Source organism: Eubalaena glacialis, chromosome 14 (genome assembly GCF_028564815.1).
Source record: "Eubalaena glacialis isolate mEubGla1 chromosome 14, mEubGla1.1.hap2.+ XY, whole genome shotgun sequence".
NCBI lineage: Eukaryota > Metazoa > Chordata > Mammalia > Artiodactyla > Balaenidae > Eubalaena > Eubalaena glacialis.
The window spans coordinates 38,926,883-38,951,766 of NC_083729.1; the positions used below are offsets into that span (position 1 = coordinate 38,926,883).

The 24,884-nt window shown below is 49.3% G+C and overlaps 1 protein-coding gene across 1 annotated transcript in view; it reads left to right on the top strand.

Annotated features, from left to right (window-relative positions):
- Window positions 1-24,884, top strand: part of EPAS1 (endothelial PAS domain protein 1) — an 89,169-nt gene that overhangs the window by 40,524 nt on the left and 23,761 nt on the right. The window contains exons 2-6 of the mRNA XM_061168546.1: window positions 7,965-8,155; window positions 16,696-16,847; window positions 17,267-17,351; window positions 20,822-20,940; window positions 21,042-21,247. Of these exons, the coding sequence (XP_061024529.1) occupies window positions 7,965-8,155; window positions 16,696-16,847; window positions 17,267-17,351; window positions 20,822-20,940; window positions 21,042-21,247 (753 nt within the window). The remainder of the gene's footprint in view (window positions 1-7,964; window positions 8,156-16,695; window positions 16,848-17,266; window positions 17,352-20,821; window positions 20,941-21,041; window positions 21,248-24,884) is intronic.

Here is a 24,884-nt window from a genome sequence, read left to right on the forward strand (position 1 = left end):
AGGGCAGAGACCAGACCTCTCACAGAGGTATGCATATTGATGCCTTTCCCCCTTGTGGAGTTCTGTCTGATCTGCCCAGTTTCTCCTGAATTTGCTAATGTAATTTCTTCCATTTTGACTGGCTAACTTTGATGCCCTTTCCTCTCCTATATAATGTATAATCTATATAATAGATTCCCCTACGCATCACTACTGTCTTCGGCAAACATCAGAATATCCCAGGAAGTTGGCCAACACCACCCTCTTTTAAAATATTTTGCCACTCCTTTGGAATTGCCTTCAGAGCCAAAGACCATTCTTTTCAATACCTTCAATTGTGGCAAGGCCTTATCTTTGAGGGCATATTTTATTCTTTCAAACAACTGAGACCCATCCACAGCCAAGTCTGGTGACTAAAGGGGGTGGCTACACAGGATAATGTCATTTGGGGTTTAAAATGATGTATGTTCTATGAAGTATTATGATTGATTTTCTTGTGTGACTCTGAGGTTCTTTCTAAAGGACCTCCCAAAATACTTAGAGCAGCGGCCATTTCACCAGAATAAAGTTTGTACCTTCTCCCGAGGTGGCTATTTTGAGGGGTAGCTGCCTTTTATGTGGCCTCGATTCAAGTCTGTCTCCTTATTTTTACCTCCCTCTTTCTGTCAGTCATAGCCTCTGGGACAGTGATGGCCACATGAGCTCCTAGATAAATAACTGTTTGGTTTATGATGGTGACTCCAAATTTGCTGAGTGTGGACAACAGTGCATGGTAGGGGGAGAGATGTGGTTAGGTTTAAGAAGTAGATCTGGGTTTCAGAACTCCAAAGACAGGTGATCACAGGCTCAGAAACCTTTTACTAAGCCCTCCAGGTGATTCTTCTGCAGGCTAAAGTTGAGATCCATTGCTCTGCAAAATTGGGACCAATACCACTGCATAATTTAAATAAGGATCAGATGAGAATGTTTATGAACTGCACCTAGCCCCAGTGCTCAGTAAATATCAGTTTCCTTTTCCTTCCACCAAAAAAACAAAACAAAACAACACACACAAAAAACAGCCTTTTTATTTTAAAGCTGACTGCTTTGCAACAGTGGTTCCCAGCCCCGGCTGCACAGGAGAATCACATGGGAAGCTTCAAAACCCCTTAATAGGCTGCACCGCAGGCCTATTAAATAGGACTCTCTGGGGGTAGGTGTAGAACCCAGGCATCAGTTTTTTGAGGCTTCTCTGATGATTGCTGTGAGCAGCCAAGATCGAGAAGCACCAGCTTTGGTTCTACTCTAATTTATTTATTTACTTAAATTTATTTTATTTATTTATTTATTTTTGACTGTGTTGGGTCTTCGTTGCTGCGCGCAGGCTTTCTCTAGTTGCGGCGAGCGGGGGCTACTCCTCGTTGCGGTGCGTGGGCTTCTCATTGCGGCGGCTTCTATCATTGCGGAGCATGGGCTCTAGGCACACAGGCTTCAGTAGTTGTGGCTCGCGGGCTCTAGAGCACAGGCTCAGTAGTTGTGGCGCACGGGCTTAGTTGCTCCGCGGCACGTGGGATCTTCCCAGACCAGGGCTCGAATCTGCATCCCCTGCGTTGGCAGGTGGATTCTTAACCACTGTGCCACCAGGGAAGTACTGTTCTTCTCTAATTTAATCCATGAAGCAATCAACCCCTAGGTGTAGGGCAGCCACTCGTCCTGATCTCTGGGACCTGAAGCTGGCACATTCCTTCCTTCAGGCAGCCCTCGTGCAGCAGTGGCACAGCCTCAGTGAAGGGTCACAAAAGCCCCCTCCCCATTGCATTTGACCTTCATTTCATCCATTTACAGCCTTCTGCGAATTGGCACCAGCTTAGAATTTCACCACCAGCCAATGGACTGATCCAAGGTGGCTTAATTAGCTTCAGTCTTTCTCCTTAACCTGCTGAAATCCATTCTGCTTCTAAGCCTGCGAACCTTATAGGGAACAGGTGTATTGTTTTGATACCCTGATGGCCCACAGGCATTAGGCATGGGAGCCCTAATCACGCTAAAGATCGGGAGACTATGGCTAATTAAGCAAGCGACCCCATTGGTGCAGTGGGTGACATCTTGGGAGCCACAAGCCAGGCTGACCAAGAGCTGATAATGGTTCCATTACTGACTTCAGTAGGGATCCCTAAGCCAGGCTTAGAGCAATAACCCCAAAGTTAAGGAGAAATTTTTAAGATAATGAAGCTCTGGGCAAAGCGGTTTTTCCCTGGTTGAGTTATAGCATGTGCATGCTGAAGCTTTAGGACCGTCAGTTTTGTCTTATCTTTTGATTGGCTACCTGGTCCCTAAGTGGTTTTTTCCCTTAGTTGGGATCAAGTGTTTCAGAATTTGAGTTTTTAACTTGGGGAGAATACGTATAAATTTGTGTATATGAAATGTCCCCCCAAAATGAGAGAAACTGCTTGTTCTCCACCTGTAGCTTGGAGAGAGACATTCACGCAGGCTGGACCTGCAGCTTTTATGAAGCACTGTGGAGTCACTTCGGATGGCACTGCACCACACACCCAGACTTGCGTGACGCAGGCTGCATCCGATTCCCCTTCTTCCTACTCACTCCATTTGAGCTCGGGTATTGGTTCTTAATCCTACACCTAAGGTTCCAGGTCTTTTTCCGAGGTGAGTGGGTGCTCACCTAAGGGCAGCATCTCCCCCCCACCCCACCATGGAGTCTTTATGTCACTGGATCTTTTCCAAATCGTCACCCTTCTCTTCTTCCTGTAGTGTACATGGACATCCAGTTGGTGGGAAGGTATCTAACACAGCCTGGTCCATGTTGAAGGTAGACAATAAATAGCAATTCCCTTGCTGCCAGGGGAAAACCTTTGATCTTGGACCCAGAAGAGCTAGGTTTGAGACAATGTCTTTTAGCAAGTCACTCTACCTCTCTAAATCTCCACTTCTTCATCTATTAAATGGGGATAGGAGTTTCTATCTCTCAGGGGTTTTGTGAGACTCACATGAGATAAAGTGTAAAAAATGTGCTTTCTGCGCCCCTCAAACACTGTAAGGTATTGCCACTTGTCCTTCTAGAATCAGCTGGACTCCTGCCTCACTGGATAGCCTGCCCTGACCTTGTTTGCTGACATCAGCTTGTTTCTTATCTTAACCACCTATCGTGCTTATTGCCTGTGTTTATTTCTCTGGTTCATGGGCATGTTTCAAGTTGTTGGCTCCCCAAACAGACTGCGTACTCCTCGAGAACAAGGAACGTGCACCTCCTCCACAAGGTCCAGAACGGAGCTCAGTAAACACTTCTGGGTCCACCCGAGACACAGTCAACCAGGGCCATGTTCATGTGGTGTGTTCCGTATACCACGTATTGTGCAGGAACCCCCTGTGGTCTCAGGAGGACCACCAAGAAAGACAGGAGCAGGGACTTTGTAGAAAGAGCAATTGGAATAAGAAATGCATTTCTGAGTCTTTTCTGATGATCCGGAAAACTTAGATAAAATATCTTTTTACAAAAAACCAGGGAATTCTAATATGCCATGTCTAGAATTATCATTAAAAAAAAAAAATTCTAGTCTATTGCAGTGAATTCTAACACCCACTTAGGGAGAGAAAATAAGGCACAAGTACTTTAGGAAATGAAGCCTCGTTGACCTAAGAAGGGTCAGCTGCATTACCCAACAAACTGATCAAAATCAGCCTGACCAACAAATACACCTGCAGCCCTGAGACAGCATTGACTTGGCAATGAGCAGCTGTAGGGCCAAAGTCTGACCGTGACTAATGCTCAGATTAGCCTGGCAGTGGGATCATTACTATCTGTCTTGAGGGTTTCATTGGTGGAGAGCTTTCTAGTACTTCCAACCCTTCTACCCTCATCTCATTTGATCCTGACAAAGAAGACACGAGATGGCTCCCATTTCAGAGATGAGGCAATCAGGGCACCGAGAATGCGTTTTCTTGTTCAACATCAGATAGCTAGATAGTGTGTGGCCAGCATGTTAAAACACCAGTCCTCCTAACTTCCCGTCCCCTGATCCGTTGGCTTGAGAGGCCCAACCTGTGGTAGATGGGGTGAGGAAGTCAACTGGGTGCATCAGTTAGGCCAAGGCAGGTCTCACCTTTACACTTAGCATTAATTATTCTTGTTCTTCCATGTTGCTAATTCAATATGGCAGCATTACACATGTTTGTCTGTTCTTCCCAGAGTCAACGTTAGACAGATATCTCTGGGCTGTGTCAAGGTTAACTAGATAATCCAATTAAAGTCATGCTGGTCCCAGAGCACAACTGCAAAAACAAGGTAGCTAAAGTGGAGCTCAGACTTTTAAACCAAGAGACTGCATGAGATTCTCAACCTTTTTCTAAACGTTAAGATGTTGCTGTTTCTTTATTTCTTGCTAAAGCCGCTATCTCCTACTGTTAAGCAGTAGAAAGAGTATGTACTGGCCTGAGAAGAGATGGGTTCTAGCCCTAGCTCTGCCACTAATTAGCAGAACTGCCCTAAGTAAGTAACTTAACCTGGTCGGGCCTCGGTTTCCAGATCTGTGAAATGGGGACAACAGCAGTGCCTGCCTTGCCCATCTCATATGCAGGGGGTGAGGATGGAATTAGACAGGGAGCACCCACGTGTCTCAGGACTTCTAAGTGTCTGCTCACTGACTGTACACCCTCTAAGAGCTTATGTAGGCACTTGCTTTGTGACCTTGAGAAGTTACGGATGATATCTGAGCCTCAGTTCCCACGTGTGTAAATATGCTCACAATACCTACCATAATTGTGTTGTTAAGAGGATTATAATGAGGTAATATATGTAAGGTTCTCAGTGCAGCACCCGACACAAAAGTGGGTGTCAATAAACATTTGTGTGGCCAAGGGAACGTAGTAGGAGCCAAATCTCAAAGGCCATTGGCAGACAGAGCACCGACTCCAGACGGCCTTTTCCTTCCCTGGCTCTTCCTCTCTGTCTGCTCTTCCACTTCAAAGAAGGGGCAATGGCAAAGGGAAGCACTGTGCATGCGGACATTGATGTAAATGTCACAGCGATGTAAATGTGCTGGTATCTCTTTCACCCAGGAGGCCTTCTCTAGAGGCCCCTAATGGCTGGTCATGCGTTGATGATGCTTCTGTTGGGGAGCACGACGGTTGTGCTGGAGAGTGGACTCCAGTGTCCTAAAGACGCTGGCTCTCATGACACGCAGGTGTGATGGGTACAGTTGTAGCATCCTGTCCCCTTCCCACCCTCCCTTCCTGGGCCAGGATACGTGCAAACCTCGAACAACTGCTTTCGCTCCACAATCAGAGGTCAGGATTAAAATGCAAATGAGAGGGACTAGTATACAAACTGCCACTACAGGCCGGAGGAAGAGCAGAATGATCCTAAGGGCAGGTTCTGAAGGCGTGGGGTGCAGGGACGAGAGTTCTGAGGGCTGGAAGTCAGGCGCAGAGGAGGAAACGGGAGTTGGGTAAAGGAAACAGAAAAGGCAGATAGGACAAGAAAAACAATTTCACTCATTTCACAATTTTTCTGAAGGTTCTTCCTGACCATCAACAGCTGTTGGAGTTTCCTCCTGCAGTCTGAGTCTATGATGCTTGATCCATCCAAGGAGCTGGTTGTTATGCTTTTCTAAAATGAAGCATGTGGTAAAGTCAAAACAGTGCCTCTGCCCCACATCTTGGCGGTTTGAGAGGCGGCGTGTCAACATTCCGGGAATCCCAAAATACTGAATTTTCAGTCCAGATAACAGGCTGCAAAGCCAAACAAAAGGAGAAGCAGCCCCTGGTTTTGGAAGTCTCAGGAGAGAGGATAGCCAGAGCAAGCTGGAGCGGGTTGGGTGAGGCCTTGAGAGCCGTGAACTGCATTGGACACCTTATAAAAAAAATAAAGACAAACTTGTTTATTAAACAAGCAATATAGGTTTTTTTTTTTATAGAAACATAAGAAAATACAGAGAAGCACTAAGAAAAAAATTCCTCCTAACCTCACTGACCTGACACTGTAACATTTTTGAGGCTGGGGAGGCAGGACATCATTGATGGAGAAGAGCCTGGATTCTGGGGCCCAGCTGCCGGGTGCAAAGCCCCACTTCCCCATTTACCTGCGGAGAGGCTGCAGGTGAATTACAGCAGTCTCCCCTTATCCACAGTTTCACTTTCTATGGTTTCAGTTCCCCACAGTCAACCCCAGTCTGAATATATTAAATGGAAAATTCTAGAAATAAGCAGTTCATAGGTTTTAAGTCTCATGCCATTCTGAATAACATGATGAAGTGTCCCACCATCCCATTCAGGACATGAATCATCCCTTTGTCCAGCGTATTTGTGCTGTATACGCTACCTGCCCATTAGTATAGGAAAAAACATAGTACAGGTAGGGTTCGGTAGTATCCACGGGGTCAGGCAATCCACTGGGAGACTTGGAATGAATCCCCCGTGGATAAAGGGGGACTACTGTACTTAGTCTCTATGGACCCGTTTCCTCATCTGTAAATTAGGGGTAATAATAACAACTACTTCCAAGGGTAGTTGTGAGAATTAAAGAAGCCAGTGCAGTAGTGCTTAAGACAGTCCCTGGAACATAATAAGTACCATATACGTGATAGCTGTAAGAATAACAGTTATTTATTATATTTCTAGACTTTTTCCTATATAAGTGTTATGTATAATACATTTCCATGAAAATAGGATTATACTGTACTCTTTTGTAACATTTTTACTCTCATGATTATCTTTTCATGAATATATTTGTTATTGATATTAGCTAACATTGACTGCTTAGCATTGGGATAGGCCTGGCACTAAAGACTTTACAGAAGTTGAGGGCTTCCCTGGTGGCGCAGTGGTTAAGAATCCACCTGCCAATGCAGGGGGCACGGGCTCGAGCCCTGGTCTGGGAAGATCCCACATGCCGCAGCGTAACTAAACCCGTGCACCACAACTACTGAGCTTGCGCTCTAGAGCCCGCGAGCCACAACTACTGAGCCTGCGTGCCACAACTACTGAAGCCCACGCACCTAGAGCCCGTGCTCCACCAACAAGAGAAGCCACCGCAATGAGAAGCCGGCGCACCCCAACGAAGAGTAGCCCCCGCTCGCCGCAACTAGAGAAAGCCCGTGAACAGCAACGAAGACCCAACACAGCCAAAAATAAATAAATGAAAAATAAATAAATTTATATTAAAAAAAGATTTTACTGAAGTTATCATATTCAATCCTCACATTAACTCTGGGGCAAGTACTGTATTACCACTTTACAGATGAGAAAACTGAGGCTAATCAGGTTAAATAATATAAACGTACAGAGCTGGCGAGTGGCCCTCTGTCCTGCAAGGAGACGGAAGATGAGACCTGCAGGTAGCCTGTCCTGTCAGGATTAAAGAGGAATTGTGTTTGTGCTCAGTCCTTTTTAACCCTCAGCAGGTGTGCACGTCGGGACATCAGACTGACAGGTGTCTGGCTGACTGTTCTTGGGCTCTAGTGGCATTTTCGATTTTTACGGTGGAAATCACTCTCTGATACGAAATGGGATCTAAGGTCCAGTACTGGGCTTCATTGTCTCTAAGAGCATTTTATCCAGCAGCAGATCTTCATCTTGTTCTCCAGAGGCTTTGACACAGCCATCTGGGCCCCTGGCCACAGCTTCCTCACCCTTCCCTCTCCATCCCTGGGCATTCACCTCAGTCCCCAGATAGCCCTGGACCAGGTCCCAGGCATTGCCAGTGGATTGATTCAATCGGCAAGGCTTTGCTCAAACCCCGCCCGTGTGAAGCCCTGTTGTGGTCTCCATGGCACGCAGGAGGGGAAGGCGGCTGAGAAGACACGAGACACGTGAAGGCAGAGCTGACAGTTCAGAGCTGACTCCCCGCGGCTCCGGTGACTGGCGTGAGCCCGTGGCAGCTCATCGGGAGGGTCTGGCTGTGCCGTGGGTGGGGAGTCCCGGGGATGTCATGACCAGGGGTTTGATGGGATGACAGTGACGTGCTAGAGACTAACCCCTGCCTCTCGATGTAGGAGCAGCTCAGAGAGGAGGAAGGAGAAGTCCCGAGATGCTGCCAGGTGCCGGCGGAGCAAGGAGACGGAGGTCTTCTACGAGCTGGCCCACGAGCTGCCCCTGCCTCACAGCGTGAGCTCCCACCTGGACAAGGCCTCCATCATGCGGCTGGCCATCAGCTTCCTGCGTACACACAAGCTCCTGTCCTCAGGTGAGGCTGCGGCCCCCGGGCCCCTTCCCCACGTGTCCTCGCACGCAGGAGGCGCCACTGGGCCAGAGTTGGAAGGCCACTGGCACAGAGGGAAGGTCTTCCTCCCCAGGAACGCCCACTCTGCAAACTTTCCACCCATAGAAACGCCGTCATTGGCGCTTTGTTCTCTTTGGTTGAACGTCTTTCCAGCCGTGGCCTTTTCAGTGAATACAGCCATGGGCTGAAGAGCAAGGGCAGGACCAGGGGAGTGCTTGGAAGCTGAGGGGACAGAGAGGGCTGGGAGAATGAGAGCAGCTTTTGCTGGCTCCCCAGTTCCCGTGCTCTGGCTGTCAGACCCACACTCCAGTCTAGGGTGAAGGAATCCTTAGGAAGCATCTTAGTGTTTATCCGCCGGCCACTTTCTCCAGAAGCGGAGGTGTGCCCATAGGATCTTTCCCTCTTACTAGCCAGGATGCCAGGCAAATTATTCAGTGTCTCTGCTCTTAGTTTCCTCATCTGTTAAAAGGGGTTAAAATGCTTACTGCATGGGGTGTCTTTAAGCATTAACTGAGAGAACGTCTGTAAAGCACCAGACCCAGCCACACTACTCACACCGGGGAGCCCCTGACAGGTAATAGTCTCCCCTCAGGACCAACTAATTCTCACCTCCCCTGATAACCTCTGCAAGTCTCAAGTTCACAAAACTTTTTTTTTCCCTCAGAGTTCACCTTCTTCAAAATACCATTTCCTGTTAGTCCTGACCAGAAAGAGGTGGCCTGGGGATTCTGCCAGTGTCAGATCTGATGCGACAGTCCCCTCTAGTCTGCCAGTTTCTTAACAAAACCAGGCAGCGGGCAGTGCCCCTCTGCACCCCACCTGGCTGTGGCACTGCAGGTGGCAGCATCCAAGGTGGTGAGCGGAGGAGGGAGGGCAAGGGAAGGTTCTCTTGTGCTGGCTTTTCAGTGTTCCTGAGTGAGCCGTGTGCCTTGGAGTGGGGTTGACTCTGCCATCCTGTTATGAAGTGGCTATTCTGGGAAAGAAACCCAGAGCAGAGGGAATCCAGTGTGAGGCGGGGAGGCCAGACCGGCATGTGCTATTCTGGGCCCTGGAGCACAGGAAGGATATGGGGGGAAGACTTTCAGAAAGTAGGATGACAGCTCAGTGGGTCCAAGGGTTGGAGGGCTAACCCTGGACTGCAAATCTAAAGAGTCTCAAGAACAGACAGTAGGGGGAGAACCCAGGGCGAAGACTTGCTCTATAAATACTTTGAAAGAAACAGTGCAAGGCAATGGCAGACTTGTCATCCTAGATGCTACAGGAAGAGGGAACTATGGGCTGAAGTATAAGAAAGGCTTGGAGATGCCATCGCAGGACACGTGTGTACTTCTTTCCTTTAAAGAAGCTTGTCCTCCAGGACAGGTGAGGGCAGTGTCCGGTAGTGTTGGAATCATCTTTACATCTGCACAGACTAGGTAGTGGAGGACTTAATGACTAGACGGAGACCCCTTCCCCACACCCAGAAGCATTTCAACTTCCCTGTTACAATACTTGGGATTCTACTCTTAGACGCTGATTTCTTTGGGTTCGTCGCTGCTTCCTTCCACCACCACCACCCCTGTTCCTCCACCAGCAGGGAGCCCCGAAAGGAGTAATACATTAATCCTGGGACATCTCTCTGATTGAATTTGGACTTGTAGGATGTTTCCCCTCATTTCACAGATGATGAGAAGTGAGGCACAGCAAAGTTAAGGTTGCTCCAAGTCACACATTTAGCGCCTGGAGTTCAAGTCCTTTTGAATCCATGGGAAGAGAGACATGGAGGGCAGGAGCATTCTGCAAACCTGGTCAGGCGAAGATGTCGATGAGGGCTGAGGATTGGGGGAAGGGGAGGGTTCTCCCTTGGAGGAGGAACCAAAGTTAAACAGAGGCACCAGGGGCTAGCCCTGAGCACTGGGGTCTGCAGGAGGTCCTCACACACTCAGTGACTGTTTCTACCCTTGCTCTTGGTGCACGGCCTTGGTTTCCGAGCTCTCCCATGCATAACCGTCCCCCTCAGTGGTTCAGGGTTGGCTTGGACAGGACACATATTGGAGGCTCTGAGCACATCTGCCTGCATGTGTGCTGGCGTGAACCCCCTGTGTGCCAGATATGCCCAGGGAGATAGGACCAGAGTGGCCACAGCGAGACATCAACATGTCCCCTCCCAGGGCGGTTGCAAGTATGGAAGCAAAGTGCCTGTGCTCTGGCTGGGCTTGGCCCTGGACTGACCAGAGCCCTCAGTGTGTCACTTCTGGTCCTCTCAGTCCCGGGGAAAGAAATGATACAAAAGGATAAAAAGTGTCCACATTTGGCCGTCTGGTCCGGGCGTCCTTGAAGGAGCAGTTCTCATAAAACATGCTTCACCTGGGGGAGGAGGAGATGGATGGCTTTCTGTACCTTCTCTTCCAGGCTGCTGCCACACATTCTTTAGACCAATTGTTGTTATCGTTTTTAGGAATTGTATGCGAGACAGGATCTTGTTCTTTTTAAATCACATTTTGCTTCTTCAAAACATGCAATGCAGAGAAAAGGAGTTCAGGATTTGTGGACAGTTGGACCTGCCCTGGAACCTCAGTCAGGCTGCCTTCCTTCTCTGCAGCCTTGTGAAAACCTCTTGACTACCTCTGAGCTTTACTTTCTCATCTGCACAAAGAGGATACCAGTACTTACTGTGGACATTGGATATGAAAGCCCTTTTCCTCTTGCCTGCCACATATGGGCTCTCAGTAAGTTATAGCTTAAGAGATAAAACTTACTATGAACAAGCATATTGATTTATAATAAGAGTAGTCTTCTGGAAAAAATGATGTAAATGAAAACCCAGTGTAAACCCTTACTGTCCTCTTACCACCTTCTAGCAATTTCTAGCAAAATGCAGAGTTGCCAAGCTTTCCCAAGTCAAAACAAACCACAGATCCATTATTGAAGCATTTCTAACAAAGGTGAGTGCCGATGTTGGCTCACTTTATGATAGGAAATAGCTGGTTGCATACCTCAGAGTTCAAAAGGCTAAAAAAGACCAGGTTTTGCTTTAGAAAAGTTTCTTCTTTACTTAGTAACACGTTTCCCTTTGATTTTCACAGTAGGCTGTTCTGTGTGGGAATGTTGGAGAGGAAACCTCAACGCTGAGAAATTCAGGCTGGGAGTCTGGGCGGCCGATTGAGATTTGTATCACAGGAAGCAAACTGAAACAATAGCTTTATGATATTAGCTTCCACGCTGGGCCGAGAACAGAACACACTCTGACGGGAACATCAGTGGAAATACCACTTGATTGTCTTAAATCCTCTTTCAAGAGGAGCTCCGCAAACTGTAACCAGATGAGGTTCACTCCTGCATTCGGACGGCCTTAAACAGTGGTAGATGTGCAGAGTTGGCTTTTCACTATAAAATTGATTTTTGGCTTCCCCCATACTCATATGAGGTAAAATCAAATTCATTTTACATGAGAGCTAGAGGTCAATGTGCAGCAAGCTTTCTAAGACAAATGTCAGGTTTATTATTAATTCATTGGCATTTGCTTAGTGAAGACATCAGTCTTAATAAGAGATTATGATTTCCTCGTCTCTAGACTACTAAGGGAAAGACATTAAAATGTGGGTCAAGTGATTTTAGTTTTTTGCCGTGACCTTTTCATGCAGGAAAGAGTGAGACCAGAGGGAAAATTGTGGAGGCAGATATGGTTTCTGGTGCCCTGTTAGGTCCCCCGTTCGGACTTCTTTTCCCAGGCTTTCACCTCTACTTTTTTTTTTTTTTACTGTCTCACCCCCTTGCCCCACTCACCCTCCAAACCAAGGCCTTTTTCTGTCCTGTTTGGTGAAGAGCTGAGAGGCTGATTCATGCTAGGATGTTAATGGCTGAGAGCAGCTAATCGTACGGTCTCTTCTAGAGATGCTTTGTTCAGATCATTCCCTTAACTTAAACCAAAAAAGTCTGGTCAATCAGCAGGTATGTACTGACCCCAGCCCGACGAGACATCTTATGAAGGGTAACACAGAGAGGTGAGATAGGATAGTAAGTTATGCACAGAATAAAGGAATGAATTTCTAATGTTGGACTTTCAAAGCCCTTTGGGAGGCCTGCAAGGTCAGATAAAACACAGTGCCTTCTGCCAAAGATGTGAGGGTAGCCCAGGCCTACTACCAGGCAATGGTGGAGTTTAAAGGTGGGGCTAATGACCCAGTAAGTGATTCAAAAATAGTTTCCTCATGGCTTGACTGGGTCTGCTTTTGCAGTCAGCACACCCAGGGCCGGGTGTAGTTGTGGGTCTGTGGGCCAGAGGGAAGAATTGGTGTAAAAGGAAAGCCCTTTCGTTGATAACTACCCGGTGACACATCTGCACAGCACATCTGCACCAGGAGGATCACATCAGGGTGGTTTGAAGACCAGTCAAAACACTCCTGGAACTTCTCAGACTAGGAACAGAGGTAAAATAACCCTGGTGGAATAAAAATGCACCCTGACCAGCAGCCCTGGGATGATCTGGTCCCAGAGGCCCGGTGAGGAGCGTTTGCCCTGCCACCCTGCCCGCTCGCCCCAGATGCCCAGCTCCTGCTGCCCCTCGGGTCCCGTCCCCCCTCCACCCCCCGCGTGGTGCTGCCTGAAGGAAATGCGCGGTGCTCCGGAAAAAGTGCTCCGAAACCTCAGCCCGCGCATATCCTGGCTGTGGGGAGTCATCAAAGCCTGTTTACCGGGGCTATTTTTAGCATTAAAGAAACTTGTTGTGCTCCTGGGCCCAGCATGCTGCATCTCTGCAGAGTGCCTCTGATCTGCATGACCCACCTCTCTTCTTTGGGGTCAGACCCTGAAGGGTCCTGGGAAGCAAGTAACTGAGACCTGGAGCCCAAGGCAATTTAAAGACCCTGCTGAGGGTTTATGGAGCACCTACTGTGGGTCCCTCTTTATTTGGCACCAAGGGTTTCTTCTGGATTGTTGTGCAGCCTTACGGCAGTTTATCTTTCTCTTCCCCACCAGTCTGTAGATTCCTTGAGAGAAAGGATGCTCTTACACCTGACTTTCCCTAGGACAGGACTGAGCATCTAGTAAGCGTCACCTGTTGACAGATGACCTGACTGATTTCCTGCTTCGTGCCCAGCATGGGGCAGACATGTAGCAGGAGCGCAATAACTACGTAGTGAGTGAGGGAATTTTCTGTGTGCTTAGCACTGAGTCAGAGATTAATGATCCAATCAGAAGATATGATGCTCCCGAGAAAGAGCAGGGGAAAAGGCAGAGCCGTCTTCAGCCGGATGATGTGCCTGAGCCCCTGGCCCCTCCAGTGAAGGGCTGCATCTGGCCCCGCAGTTTCCACTCTCAGCTCCAAGCTGACAGCACGCCGGCCAGGTTCCTTCCGAAGCCCCCAGGAGGATAGGCAGGTGCTGCAGGAGCACAGCCTTCCACGGAGGAAAGAGGCCTCGCTGTCCCAGGGTTCCTGGGGGCCGGCCTGCTGGCTTCCTGGCCCCCCAGCCGTTGTGACTTCAGTTCCAAGATGTTCTGTTTCCATTCGTGGGCCCTGTGCACCCCTCTCCCTCCCTCCTGGAGGCCAGCTGGCCAGCTGCTACAGCCAATTTCGCCACCTCCTGGAAGCAAGTGTACTGGGCACGGATGGAAACCAGTTTGGCTGTGGCGGAACTGTTAAAAAACAGGAAATTTTAAGCAGAACTATTTCCTCTGGGCCTAGTTAACCCAAATAGGGTTGTCTTGGGATTACTCCAGATTTTGAAGTCAGTGTTGCCACTGAGATCAAAGACATTGAAGAGAAGAAAACCTCAATAGGCCAGAAATCACAGGGGGCTGGCCTCTGCTGCCTGGAGAAGGTGCTCACCTCTCTGGTGTGATTTTTAACAGTGCTGAAAACCTCTCCTCACCCATCCCCCAAATAGGTCACCACCTGCCAAACTTGGTTGATTTTCCCGGCATTAGGGTCACTCGTAGGACCTTGAGTTAAGGCAGTGATTCTCCACCTGTGGTCTTAGGGCCACCAGCATCCACATCATGTGAGAACTTGTTAGAAAAGCACATTCTCAGCCCCCAACCTGAGACCTACTGACTCAGGAACTCTGGGCAGGGGGCACATCCAGGGTGGGCTCCATGACTCTGTGTGACCTGTGCGGTCCCGCACAGAAGGGCCCTGGGCATGGTTTAATGTTTCAACAAGAGGCCCCACATTCTTACTTTGCACTGGGCTCGGAAATCCTTGTTTTAGCAAGTTTTCTTGGTGGTTCTGGTGCACGCTCCAATTTGAAAGCACTGAGTCAAGTCATGGTCTCTCCTGAAGCCCTTGTTTAAATATAGGTGTTAACCCAGAGCGCGAACATTGGCCGAGGCACCACCCACACCTGGAACTTTGGTTCACTATTATCAGTTCAGCTAACCAGTTAGTTGGCAGGCACCCGAAGCAGGGATCAAGTGTGGGTATGTGTGTGGTAAAAAGGCCATTCCTAGACAGTCTCCCCTCCCATAGGCTAGCCACCTGAATCAGGTTATGAAGAGGAAAGAATGTCCCTCATTTCATTCTACCATTTTAGCAAAACAGAGGGAAGTCACTAGGCTACTACTCTGTACGGCCCAACTCTTGGCTCTAAAGACTGGCCTGTCCCTAGGCAGCATCAGTGACCTCGGCACATTCACTGATCCTGTGTCCTGAAGGTGGATGGTCCGCAGTGGTGCCACTGAGGCCCCTTGGTAGGAACATCTCCTAGTTTGGATTTGTTCTTCTTGAGGAATAACAGCATATGGCCCAGAGCTTAAATTTAGGAGCTCAAGAGGAAAGAGAAAAGAGAACCAAATAAATCCAGTGCCCTTGCAGAAAGGCCCTTGAACCTCATTTCACAGCATCCATGTGTCCCTTGCCAAGTGGCCCATAAATGCATTGCATTTTACATTCCCTAGAACAGTCTCAATTTGAAAGACTCCTTTTATAGTTAAGTGAATGTTAACTTTTATAGGTGACACATTATTCTCTAATCCTCTTGTTCTGTAAATTAAGGGAGGCATACTTGGCTTGATGTTTGTACTGGATGAATACAAATTTTTATAAGTAAGTGTATATTTGGAGTTAAATAATGAGCTAGGAGAAGCAGGGCTGAAATAAAGTCTGTGGTCTGAGCCATAACAGCCAAGGGTCTGGGGCCTGAGAGCTTTATCTGTGGGACAAGAGCTGAGTCTACCTTTTGCAAATAGCAGAGGTATACTTCATAGGCCAGGGCTCCTCAAAGTGGTTGGCTGGGGAGTGGATGCCTTCCCAGGTTGCCCCTGGCAACCACCTCTGCAGCCTGCCACTAGCACAGCAGTCTCCTCATGTGGCTTCACACCTCTGGTCCTCACTCCAAACCGCCTTGCACACCATTGCCAGATGAGCCTCCCCAAAGCAGTGGTCTGAGATGCCACTGCTCCAGGCCACCGGACCCACCTCATGAGGCCAGTCGATAAGTCTGGGAAATGGACCCTCCTCTTCAGCCAGGTGGACCTGTTCTCCGTCCCTGGAGGGAGCTTTCTCTGGGCTCTGCCACCTCCATGCTTTCCAGTGTCGGCCCAACCCACTAGGCCCAGAAAGCCCTTCTTTCATTTAACAGAGTGAGATCCCTGTTTTTCATGAGTGTCTTCAAATGCCCTTCTTTAAACAGTTGTCTCTGACCACCCCAGAGCGACCCCCTCGTCCTATGAACCCTTCAGCACTTACTGTCTATATGCCTCTTGGGTGCCCAGTTCTGTCAACCTGAATTTTTTACTTAGATTTGTGTCTCTGTGTGCCACGCAGCCCCCGTCCAGGTTTTGAGCAATCTGAAGGCAGTGACAGTGTCATAGAGGGGCAGAAGGGAGAGAGAATTCATGATAGTTGGTACGTTTTAGGCATTTTACATACGTATTTAATCCTTACAACTCAAAGAGATGGGAATTATTATCTCCATTTAGCTGATGAGGAAACTAATATTCAAAGAGGTTGTTACTTACTCAGAGTCATAATAGCCTAATAGGAGGAATAGTCCAAAGCCTATGAATGGTTGCGAGTGTGGCTTCTGGATTCAGCTGCCTGAGTCCACTAGCTACAACCTTTATAACCTTGGGCAAATGACTTAACCTCTCCAGGCCTCATCTGTAAGATGAGACAAAAAAATAGTACTTACCCCGCAGATGTCTTGAAGATGATATAGCATGCTCGGTGCAGTACCTGACATGCTGTCACTGTTCAACATCCATTAGGGACAATTATTGTTCTGACTACTCCTGTAACTGCCTTTGCATCTGTGACCACTACTGCTGCCACTGCCACTGGTACCACGCGTATGTGGCCACAACAACCGTACTGCCCGCAAAGCTCCTGTCAGGGTGTCCTCTGTGCACTGGTGTTCATCAAATGCCTGCCGCTTGAGCCTGTGGTGGACACTTAGATGGTTGGCAGTGTGCGTTTCCAGAAAAATCCACTTAATGCCTTTGAGCCATCCCTGGCAGACATCCATCCATGCCAGTCACATCTGCTTTAACACATTGATGCAAGCCGTCCAACCCCTGTCTCCTTCCAGTTTGCTCTGAAAATGAGCCTGAAGCTGAGTCTGACCAGCAGATGGACAACTTGTACCTGAAAGCCTTGGAGGGCTTCATTGCCGTCGTGACCCAAGATGGCGACATGATCTTTCTGTCGGAAAACATCAGCAAGTTCATGGGACTCACACAGGTGACACCCTCCTCTGGCTCTTTCAGAAAGGGAAAACGTTTCCACTTGGGGGTAGAAATTAGTGGAAGGTTCTGATCACATCCCTCCTGACCTGTCCTTGCATGTGCCCACCCTGCTTCTCTCTGATTTCAAGCCTCAAACCTCAGGAACACACTGAGAAGCCCTGGCATTGGGCTTAGCATTGCTGATGGCCACCCTGGTGGACGGCTCTGCCGACTGGATTAACAGACCCACCCTTGTGAATCACATCGTCCTGAACTCTGTTACACCGGTGTGTCTGTGGACCTGTGGAGTGGAATATGAGAAGACCTGATTTAGCCTCCTCCCTCTCTCCAAATATGAAAGGGGCCCCAGCTTCCTCTTGGAGACCTCTTCTTCAGTGTTAGGAATAATGAAGCCCAACCTTGTTTTTGAAACAGGTGGAGCTAACAGGACACAGTATCTTTGACTTCACTCATCCCTGTGACCATGAGGAGATCCGTGAGAACCTGAGTCTCAAAAATGGTAACGTATTCTTTACTGCGTTTCTTTCCTTTTCACACCACCTGGGAGGGGATCTGCCTTACCTTTGTCTACAAACGTAGGATGGTTGGAACATGGCCATCATGATCCAGAAAAAACTGACATCCATAAAAAACTCAGCAGAGCCTAGGAGATGAGATCGAGGGCCCTGGAAGGACCTAGTACTCAGAAGGATCTCTTGCTGGCTCTTCCTGGGGCCTGATGTCACACTCCTAGGGCACTCCTTCAGGTTAGGACACTGTCTCCAGAAGGTTTCATCACCTGAGCATCCAGCATCTCTGCCAAATGACACCACCCAAACCAATCAGCTCATCTGTGCCAAAATATTCATAGGAACTGTTGTGGTTGTCCCTAAGACAGTTGTGTAACAGACTGCCCCAAACATAGTGGCTTAAACAGTACTTTTATTAGCTCTCATGAGTCTGTGGGTTCTGTGGGTGGTTCTTTTTCTCCGTGTAATGTCAGGAGGCTGGACTTGGTGGGATGACCAGAGGGCTCACCCACACCTCTGGGACCCTGTGGCCGGTAGCTGGAGGCTGGGGCTCGGCTGGGATGCTGGCACGGCTGGACCTCCCTCTCACTCCGTGAGGTATCGGAGCCTCTCCCTCTCCACATGGGGTCTCCAGGGTAGCCAGACTTCTTACACGGCTGCTCAGGGCTCCCCCAAAGTGCAAAAGTAGAAGCTGCCAGGCTCTCTGAAGGCTTAGTCCTGAAACTGGTACAGCACCACTTTGCCCCATCCTGCTGTTAGAGTGAGTTACAGGCCAGCCCCATTCACTGTGGGAGGGAACTACAGGAGGCCCTGAATACTAGGAGATGTGGCTCATTGGGGCCACCTTTAGAGACTAGCTACCCCGGGAGCCAAGGAAGGAATCTGGCCTCCTGGTGATAAGAAATGGGACAGGTAGTTTTTGATGGAGAAGAGATTTATAAGGTCTCGTGCACTGCACCCTCCCTGTGGGGCCTCCAGCAGATGCCAGTGGATTGAAGGGCCTATACAAGCAGAAAGCACTTTGCAGTGACAATCAGAGCTTGCTGCTTCATCTCTTGTAACTGGGGACAGTCAAGCAAAAGCACAGATGGGCATATTGTCAAGTGGACTGAAGCTTTGAGAAGAAGGGGACTTAATGATTTTCAAGGTCCCTTCTGAACCTCAGAGTCGATCTCTGCCCTGCGCAGATTGTGCCCGAGTCTAGACATCCCCTTATTCTATCTCTCACCTGTCACTGCCATGGAGTGTGTGCTTGTCCAACCTGAATGACAGAGGCAGTGGTATCAAGCCTGCAAGGTTTTGCTCTTATTACCACACATGCTGCAAAAGCAGACACTTCATTGGCCCACTTCTACCCTTGTTACAGACCGAGCCTGCAAAGCGCAGGATTACCAGCACCTCCACCCACCCCACCACGGCCTCCCCGCCCAGCGCCTCTGCTCTCCCTCCCGAAGGCCACCTGGCTCCGGGCGTACACAGGCTGGGGAGCACTCTGGGCTGTTCACTGTCTTCTCTGTGCCGCTGAGAAACTCTTGTTTGGTTCTGTGAGGAAGGGGCTGCCAGAGCTTCTGAATCCCTTTCTAAAACAGGTGCTGGAAGCCCGAGAAAACCAAAAAGTCTCTTTATTTCTTCTCTACTCTGGAAACCCTTGGACCCTTGGGTTCTCAGTCTTAGTTCAACCTCTGACCCTAGTCTCAATCTGATCATGTGACCTGAACCGAGTCACTTCATTGCTCTGTTCCTGGGAGTCTTTCTTTTCAAAGTGACAGTATTGGACCAGGCAAAGTCTAGGACCTTCCAGCTCCCAAGTGCCATGATTCAGCAGGACTCTACTCTGTTGATCCGAGTAGAACTTTAGATCTCTTGGTCTCTGTGTTGAGGACTTGGGATCCAAATCAGTGAATCAGCAAAGCCTTTGAAGGTGCCGACCTGAATGATCTGTAAGCACAGGGTTAGTGCGAGCACCCAGAGAAAGATAAGGCTGGTTGTGGAAGGCTTTGAAGGCCAGGAATTGGGCCTCGATCCTCTTCCTTGTAGACAGAGGGGAGCTGGTGGAAGTTTTGGGGCAGAGGTGGAGTAATCTGGTTGGAGCTGTGTTTAGAAAGATTAACCAAATGGCAGAATGGGGAAAACTCAGAAGTTAACAGGTCTGGAGGCCACGGCCCTAACCCATGTCACAGCCACAGATGAGTCCCTCCAGCCCACTTCTCAGCACCTGAGCTGGTGCTGGTGCTGTGTCCAGGCCCCAAGATACAGGAATGTCTCATGATGTGCAAACCCCACTTGTGGGAATTAGAATTGTAGGAAGAAACATAATTGAGTATGGGAGAGATGGTTTTATAATCATGATGGAGGAATATTCTCTCTTTAAAAAAGAAAAGACTCACCATCTGGTCTGTTACTTAGTGGGCTCTCCTAGGGATGTTTAAGATAAATTCAAAGGTGCCACAATTCATTCAACACACAGTGATTTGGGGCTGTGTCACCCAAATAAGTCACAGCCCCCTGGGGGTTCAGGTGCAGAAGCTGGTGGCCATGCCAGAGGGAGGGGTGTGATGATTTGAAGCAAGGCTCTGGGTTGTTCTGAGATGCTGGGCAGGGGGCAGGAGTGTACCTTGGAAGGTCCAGGATGGCAGAATTTAGACATGGACGGGGGGCTCAGCTGGCACTTACTGCATTCATCACTTTTTTTTTTTTTAAACAAAAAGTGGGAGAGGTTCTGAATGGCCAGGCTATTTGGAGACTATAAGGAAGGAAGCAATCTTGTTTGTCTTGGTGATTTATTTAATTCTGGCTGAGAAAGGATATGATCTGTGTTGAGTTAATCCTCAAGGTGAACTTGCTCACCACAGGGGATTTGGACCAGCAGTCTCTCTTGAGCCTTGACCTATGTCACTTTAGGGAGAAAGCAAATGGTGCAGGATCCTGAATGCAGCCATTGCAGGTTGAAACTAGGGCACTGGAGGGGCAGGACTGAAGAAAAGACAGGGGTGTCTAAGGGACATTTCCAACCCGAGAGGCTTATCCCCTTGGAGTAATTGTGGTCTCGCCCAGACTGTCCCTTGGAATTCCGTCTACGGAACCTGGGCCCGCCCTGGGAGAGGTTTGCTAAGATCATGGCCGATGGTCACTCATCGCCTGGCCGCTCTGGAGTGCGAGGTGCAGTGGGAGATAACACACTGGAACAGCCCTGACCCTTCAGCAGTGGGAGACAGGCTGGAGATGAGCGAGCCTTGGTCCACAGCCAGGGTAGCACGGAGCATTCAGGGCAGTCTGCGCGTGCTCAGAGAGCCACTCCTCGGGGAACACACACACACACACACACACACACACACACACACACACACACACACACACACACACACACACACACACACACACAATGTTGCCCTGAAAAACTGCCCCCCCTCTGAATACAAACACGAAACTTCAGCTGGCTCCCATACGCTTCTCTATCCAGGCTCTGGTTTTGGGAAGAAAAGCAAAGACATGTCCACAGAGCGGGACTTCTTCATGAGGATGAAGTGCACAGTCACCAACAGAGGCCGCACCGTCAACCTCAAGTCGGCCACCTGGAAGGTAGGACGTCAGGCCTGGGTTGGAGTCCCGACTGCGCCCCCCCCTTCCCCCCCGCCCCTGGCTCTCGGCTCCACGTCTGACCCTCCGCGGCTGGTCTCCAGGTCCTGCACTGCACGGGCCAGGTGAAGGTCTACAACAACTGCCCCCCTCACAGCAGTCTCTGCGGCTGCAAGGAGCCGCTGCTGTCCTGCCTCATCATCATGTGTGAGCCCATCCAGCACCCGTCCCACATGGACATCCCCCTGGACAGCAAGACCTTCCTGAGCCGCCACAGCATGGACATGAAGTTCACCTACTGTGACGACAGGTGGGGTCCAGCGGGGCGCGCGCGTATGCGTGTGTGCGTGTGTGTGCGTGTGTGCGCGCCTGTGGTCGGGGTGTGGGTCTGCGGCATTAATGTTGTATTGCTGGGTGCAGGTCACTGTTGCATCCCATCAGTGCCACCAAGGGGTTCCTCATACCATATTGGGCTGTCCCCTGTTGTCACAGCAGAGCTGATCTGGGGTGCTGCTGCTGTCATGGTGGATCGCGGTGGTGTGTACATATTCCTCCACATATGTGTCAGGCTCCTAGGAAATCTCCAGGCCACTCTCCCTCCCCAGGAGACGAGGGTCTAGAGATCTCCATTAGCACCCCCGATTCAGAGGCCAGCTGGGAGCTTTGGTTTCTGGCCTGGAAGCTGCCCTACGGCCGCGTGGCTCCTGTGTGTTCTTTTCAATGAATGAGCTCTTTCCTCGGCCTTTGCTCCTCCTGTGTCACCTCCATTCCAGCTACTGTCCAGTCTACTTTGGAAGGCTTTTCAAGGAAGGGAACTCAGCCAGACCCTAACCCCCAAAGCCAGGCCTAACTGGAGATTCTCTTAGGAGAGAACGTAGTGGTTAAGAGCCTTGATTCAGTGAGACGGCCTAAGTTCCAATCCAATAGGAAGTGTTCGGTGTTAGCTGTGGTCCTCACCCTAAATTGCTTCTTTATTAGAGTAGTTGAAAGAGCACCTAAGGCTGCACATGTAATCCATGTCCCTCTAGTTTCAGCTTGAGGAGAGGCTTGAAACAGGTGGGGAAGAGGCTTGGGTTGTTGTGGAAGGGGCGGGAGGGATGGCTCTGACTGCCCCCTGCCTGTCCTCTGCCCTCCCCTCTGTGCCTGGGCGTTGGGAACATGGGCGGATCGGGAGGTGGAAGGAGGAAGACAGGGAAGGATAGATGCCGTGGGCAGTGGCTGCCATCAGAGAGGGAAGGACAGGCCAGGAGCGGTGGCTGGGCTGGGCAGGCCTGGCTTCAGGAGCTGCCGCTGCAGCCTGCTGACTAGTGCATGCCCAGAGGTGGCCTTCAGGGATCTCGCCACCTGACCCCAATTTCAGCAGTGTCCAGAGTCACCACGTTTGTCCAGAGTCATAGTTTTTGTGGCAGCTCTTTGCTGCTCCAGCCTCTCCCCTCTCACCGTCTAGGGTTTCTCCAGAAACCCTGAGATCTCAGCTTCCCCTTCTCTATAACGCAGATGAGAATACTGTCTGCACCTGTTTCACAGGATCAGTGTACGATGAGATGATGGCTATGGAAGCGCTTTGAAAACCACAAACCCCGTAACTGATGGGAGGCTTTTTGTTCCTGCTGATGTCTTGCTCCCTGTTTTTGCCCTCCCCCAAAGCTAGTCTCCCCACTAAACTCAAGGGGCCAAGACCTCTTCTGGAGGCATGTAGAGGCTGGGGGCCTGGAAGAAGGAGAGACCCACCAGCAGGAAACTGCCTCACCTTCCCAGCCAGCAGGAAGCCAAAGACCCCAGGAGAGAGCTCCTGCTCAGCGCCCCCCAGGCCTGCCCACCTTTCTCTCTTCTGCTGGATGTCCCATGGGTGTCTGGATTTCTTCATGGGTGCGGCCCTACTTTCCAGGCTCAGCTGAGTTTCTCTCCCCTGATTCTAGACTGACCTGGTGTTAGCTGGTGCCACTCCAGGTTTAAGAACTTTTGTAAAAGTGTCCTTGAGTCACTCCTGTCCCCAGAGTGCTGGATTCAAGGCTCTTGGAGGTAGTGTGTAGTTCCAGATGTAGAAAGAAGCGCTCTAACCTCATAGGGAGAAAATGTCACATGTGAAGACTTGTGTCCTGAAACTTTGACACAGTCAGCGTTTATCATGGCTGTTCAGATTGTCATTTTTGTGATACAAGGATAATTAGAGAGAGAGATTATTCCAAAGGCAGGCACCTGAGAAATCCATGCTGTGTGTAAGGTTATTTCTCAGAGGTAGTCTTTGTATTCCAAGAACCATCCTGGGCAGAAGATACAGTTTTGTTTTTGGTTTTTTAAAAATTATTAATTAATTAATTTTTTTGGCTGTGTTGGGTCTTTGTTTCTGTGCGAGGGCTTTCTCTAGTTGCGGCAAGCAGGGGCCACTCTTCATCGCGGTGCGCGGGCCTTTCACTGTCACGGCCTCTCTTGTTGCGGGGCACAGGCTCCAGATGCGCAGGCTCAGTAATTGTGGCTCACGGGCCCAGTTGCTCCGCGGCATGTGGGATCTTCCCAGACCAGGGCTCGAACCCGTGTCCCCTGCTTTGGCAGGCAGATTCTCAACCACTGCGCCACCAGGGAAACCCGAAGATACAGTTTTGTAATGTGCACCCCTCTCCGTAATCTTCTGAGACGAGAAATCCTGCCGCGTAGCCCGCGTGTCTCCAGCTTCGAGGTGGGGTGGGGCGGTGCGGTGCTCCGCATGCCTTAGCCTTGGAGCGGCTGGAGCAGTGCAGGCAGTGAAAGCTGCGTGTGAAGCACAGCCCTAGTGTGACCCCAGAAGCACTGGGAAAACACTACTGTCCTAGAAAATCACTCCTCATCCCTAGATAACAGAAAAGAAGGATTTTTTTTTTTAAACTTAAGACTTTGATCCTTGTTAATGTGAAGGGGAAAAAAATCCTCTGGAAAGGGTAATTTGAAGTTATCCCTCATTCATTATCTTGTTTTGAATGAATTTCAGGTCATTTCTTGAAAGCATCTAACCTTTGGGTAAAAGGAAGAGGGGACAATAACATGAGCAATTGGGTGCCTACGAGTGGAGAAGACCCTCTTCCCAGAAAGGGGAGGGACCCTGCACTGACTTCTTAGTTTGGTTCAGGGCTGGTAGGCAGAGTCGATCCTGGCTTGACGGAACCTGTGATTTAGGGCTTTGTGACTCAGAGTGTGGAGGGTGATATTGCTTATAAGGTTTGCTAGACACATTGCACTTTCAGCAGAATCTTGCCTTTCAAGAAACCTAATTACATGGCCCAAACTCTGAATTCAGAGGTGCTGGAAAGATGGATGCAGAGGCATCTAAAGACACAGAATGCTGTGCCACACAGAAGTTGTGTTTAACGGATTAGCAGATTAGTTAACAAGGGCACAGACATGGCTTAGACAGTTTATAAAGTGACTGTTTTAAGTCCTTAATACCTATGTGTTATTTCTCAATTGCCTTGATGAAGACTAGGATATTTTGGTTTTGGTAGCTTGTCTTGTTTACACTTTTTGTATTGGGATGGGGAAGGATATACACATATTCATACTCTCTCTCTCACACACACACACACACACACACCTCTTCCAAGATCAATGCTTCAAAAACCCACACTTACATATCATAGCAGGGTGGGGTGGGGGGCATTCCGTTTTAATCAGGGAATTCACTAGATTTAATGACATCTGGCACACATGAGGGGCTGCGATTTCCCATAAAGGGGATTATTTTCCCAATGGGAAAGTTAGGAAGAATCTGATGAAAATGTAAGGCAAGTAGAACCCACAAAATCACTTTTGAGGCTGTTTGGTACTTTTTCTTAGATGTATTGAGACCATAGACATAAACAAACAAAAAAAGAGAAGGATCATGGAGAAAAAGGGGAGAACAGAGAGGAAAGGAGGGGGGAGCGACAAATAAAATAGAAAAGAGTACTCTAATCTTGTGTTTAAGTCTCAGGTTT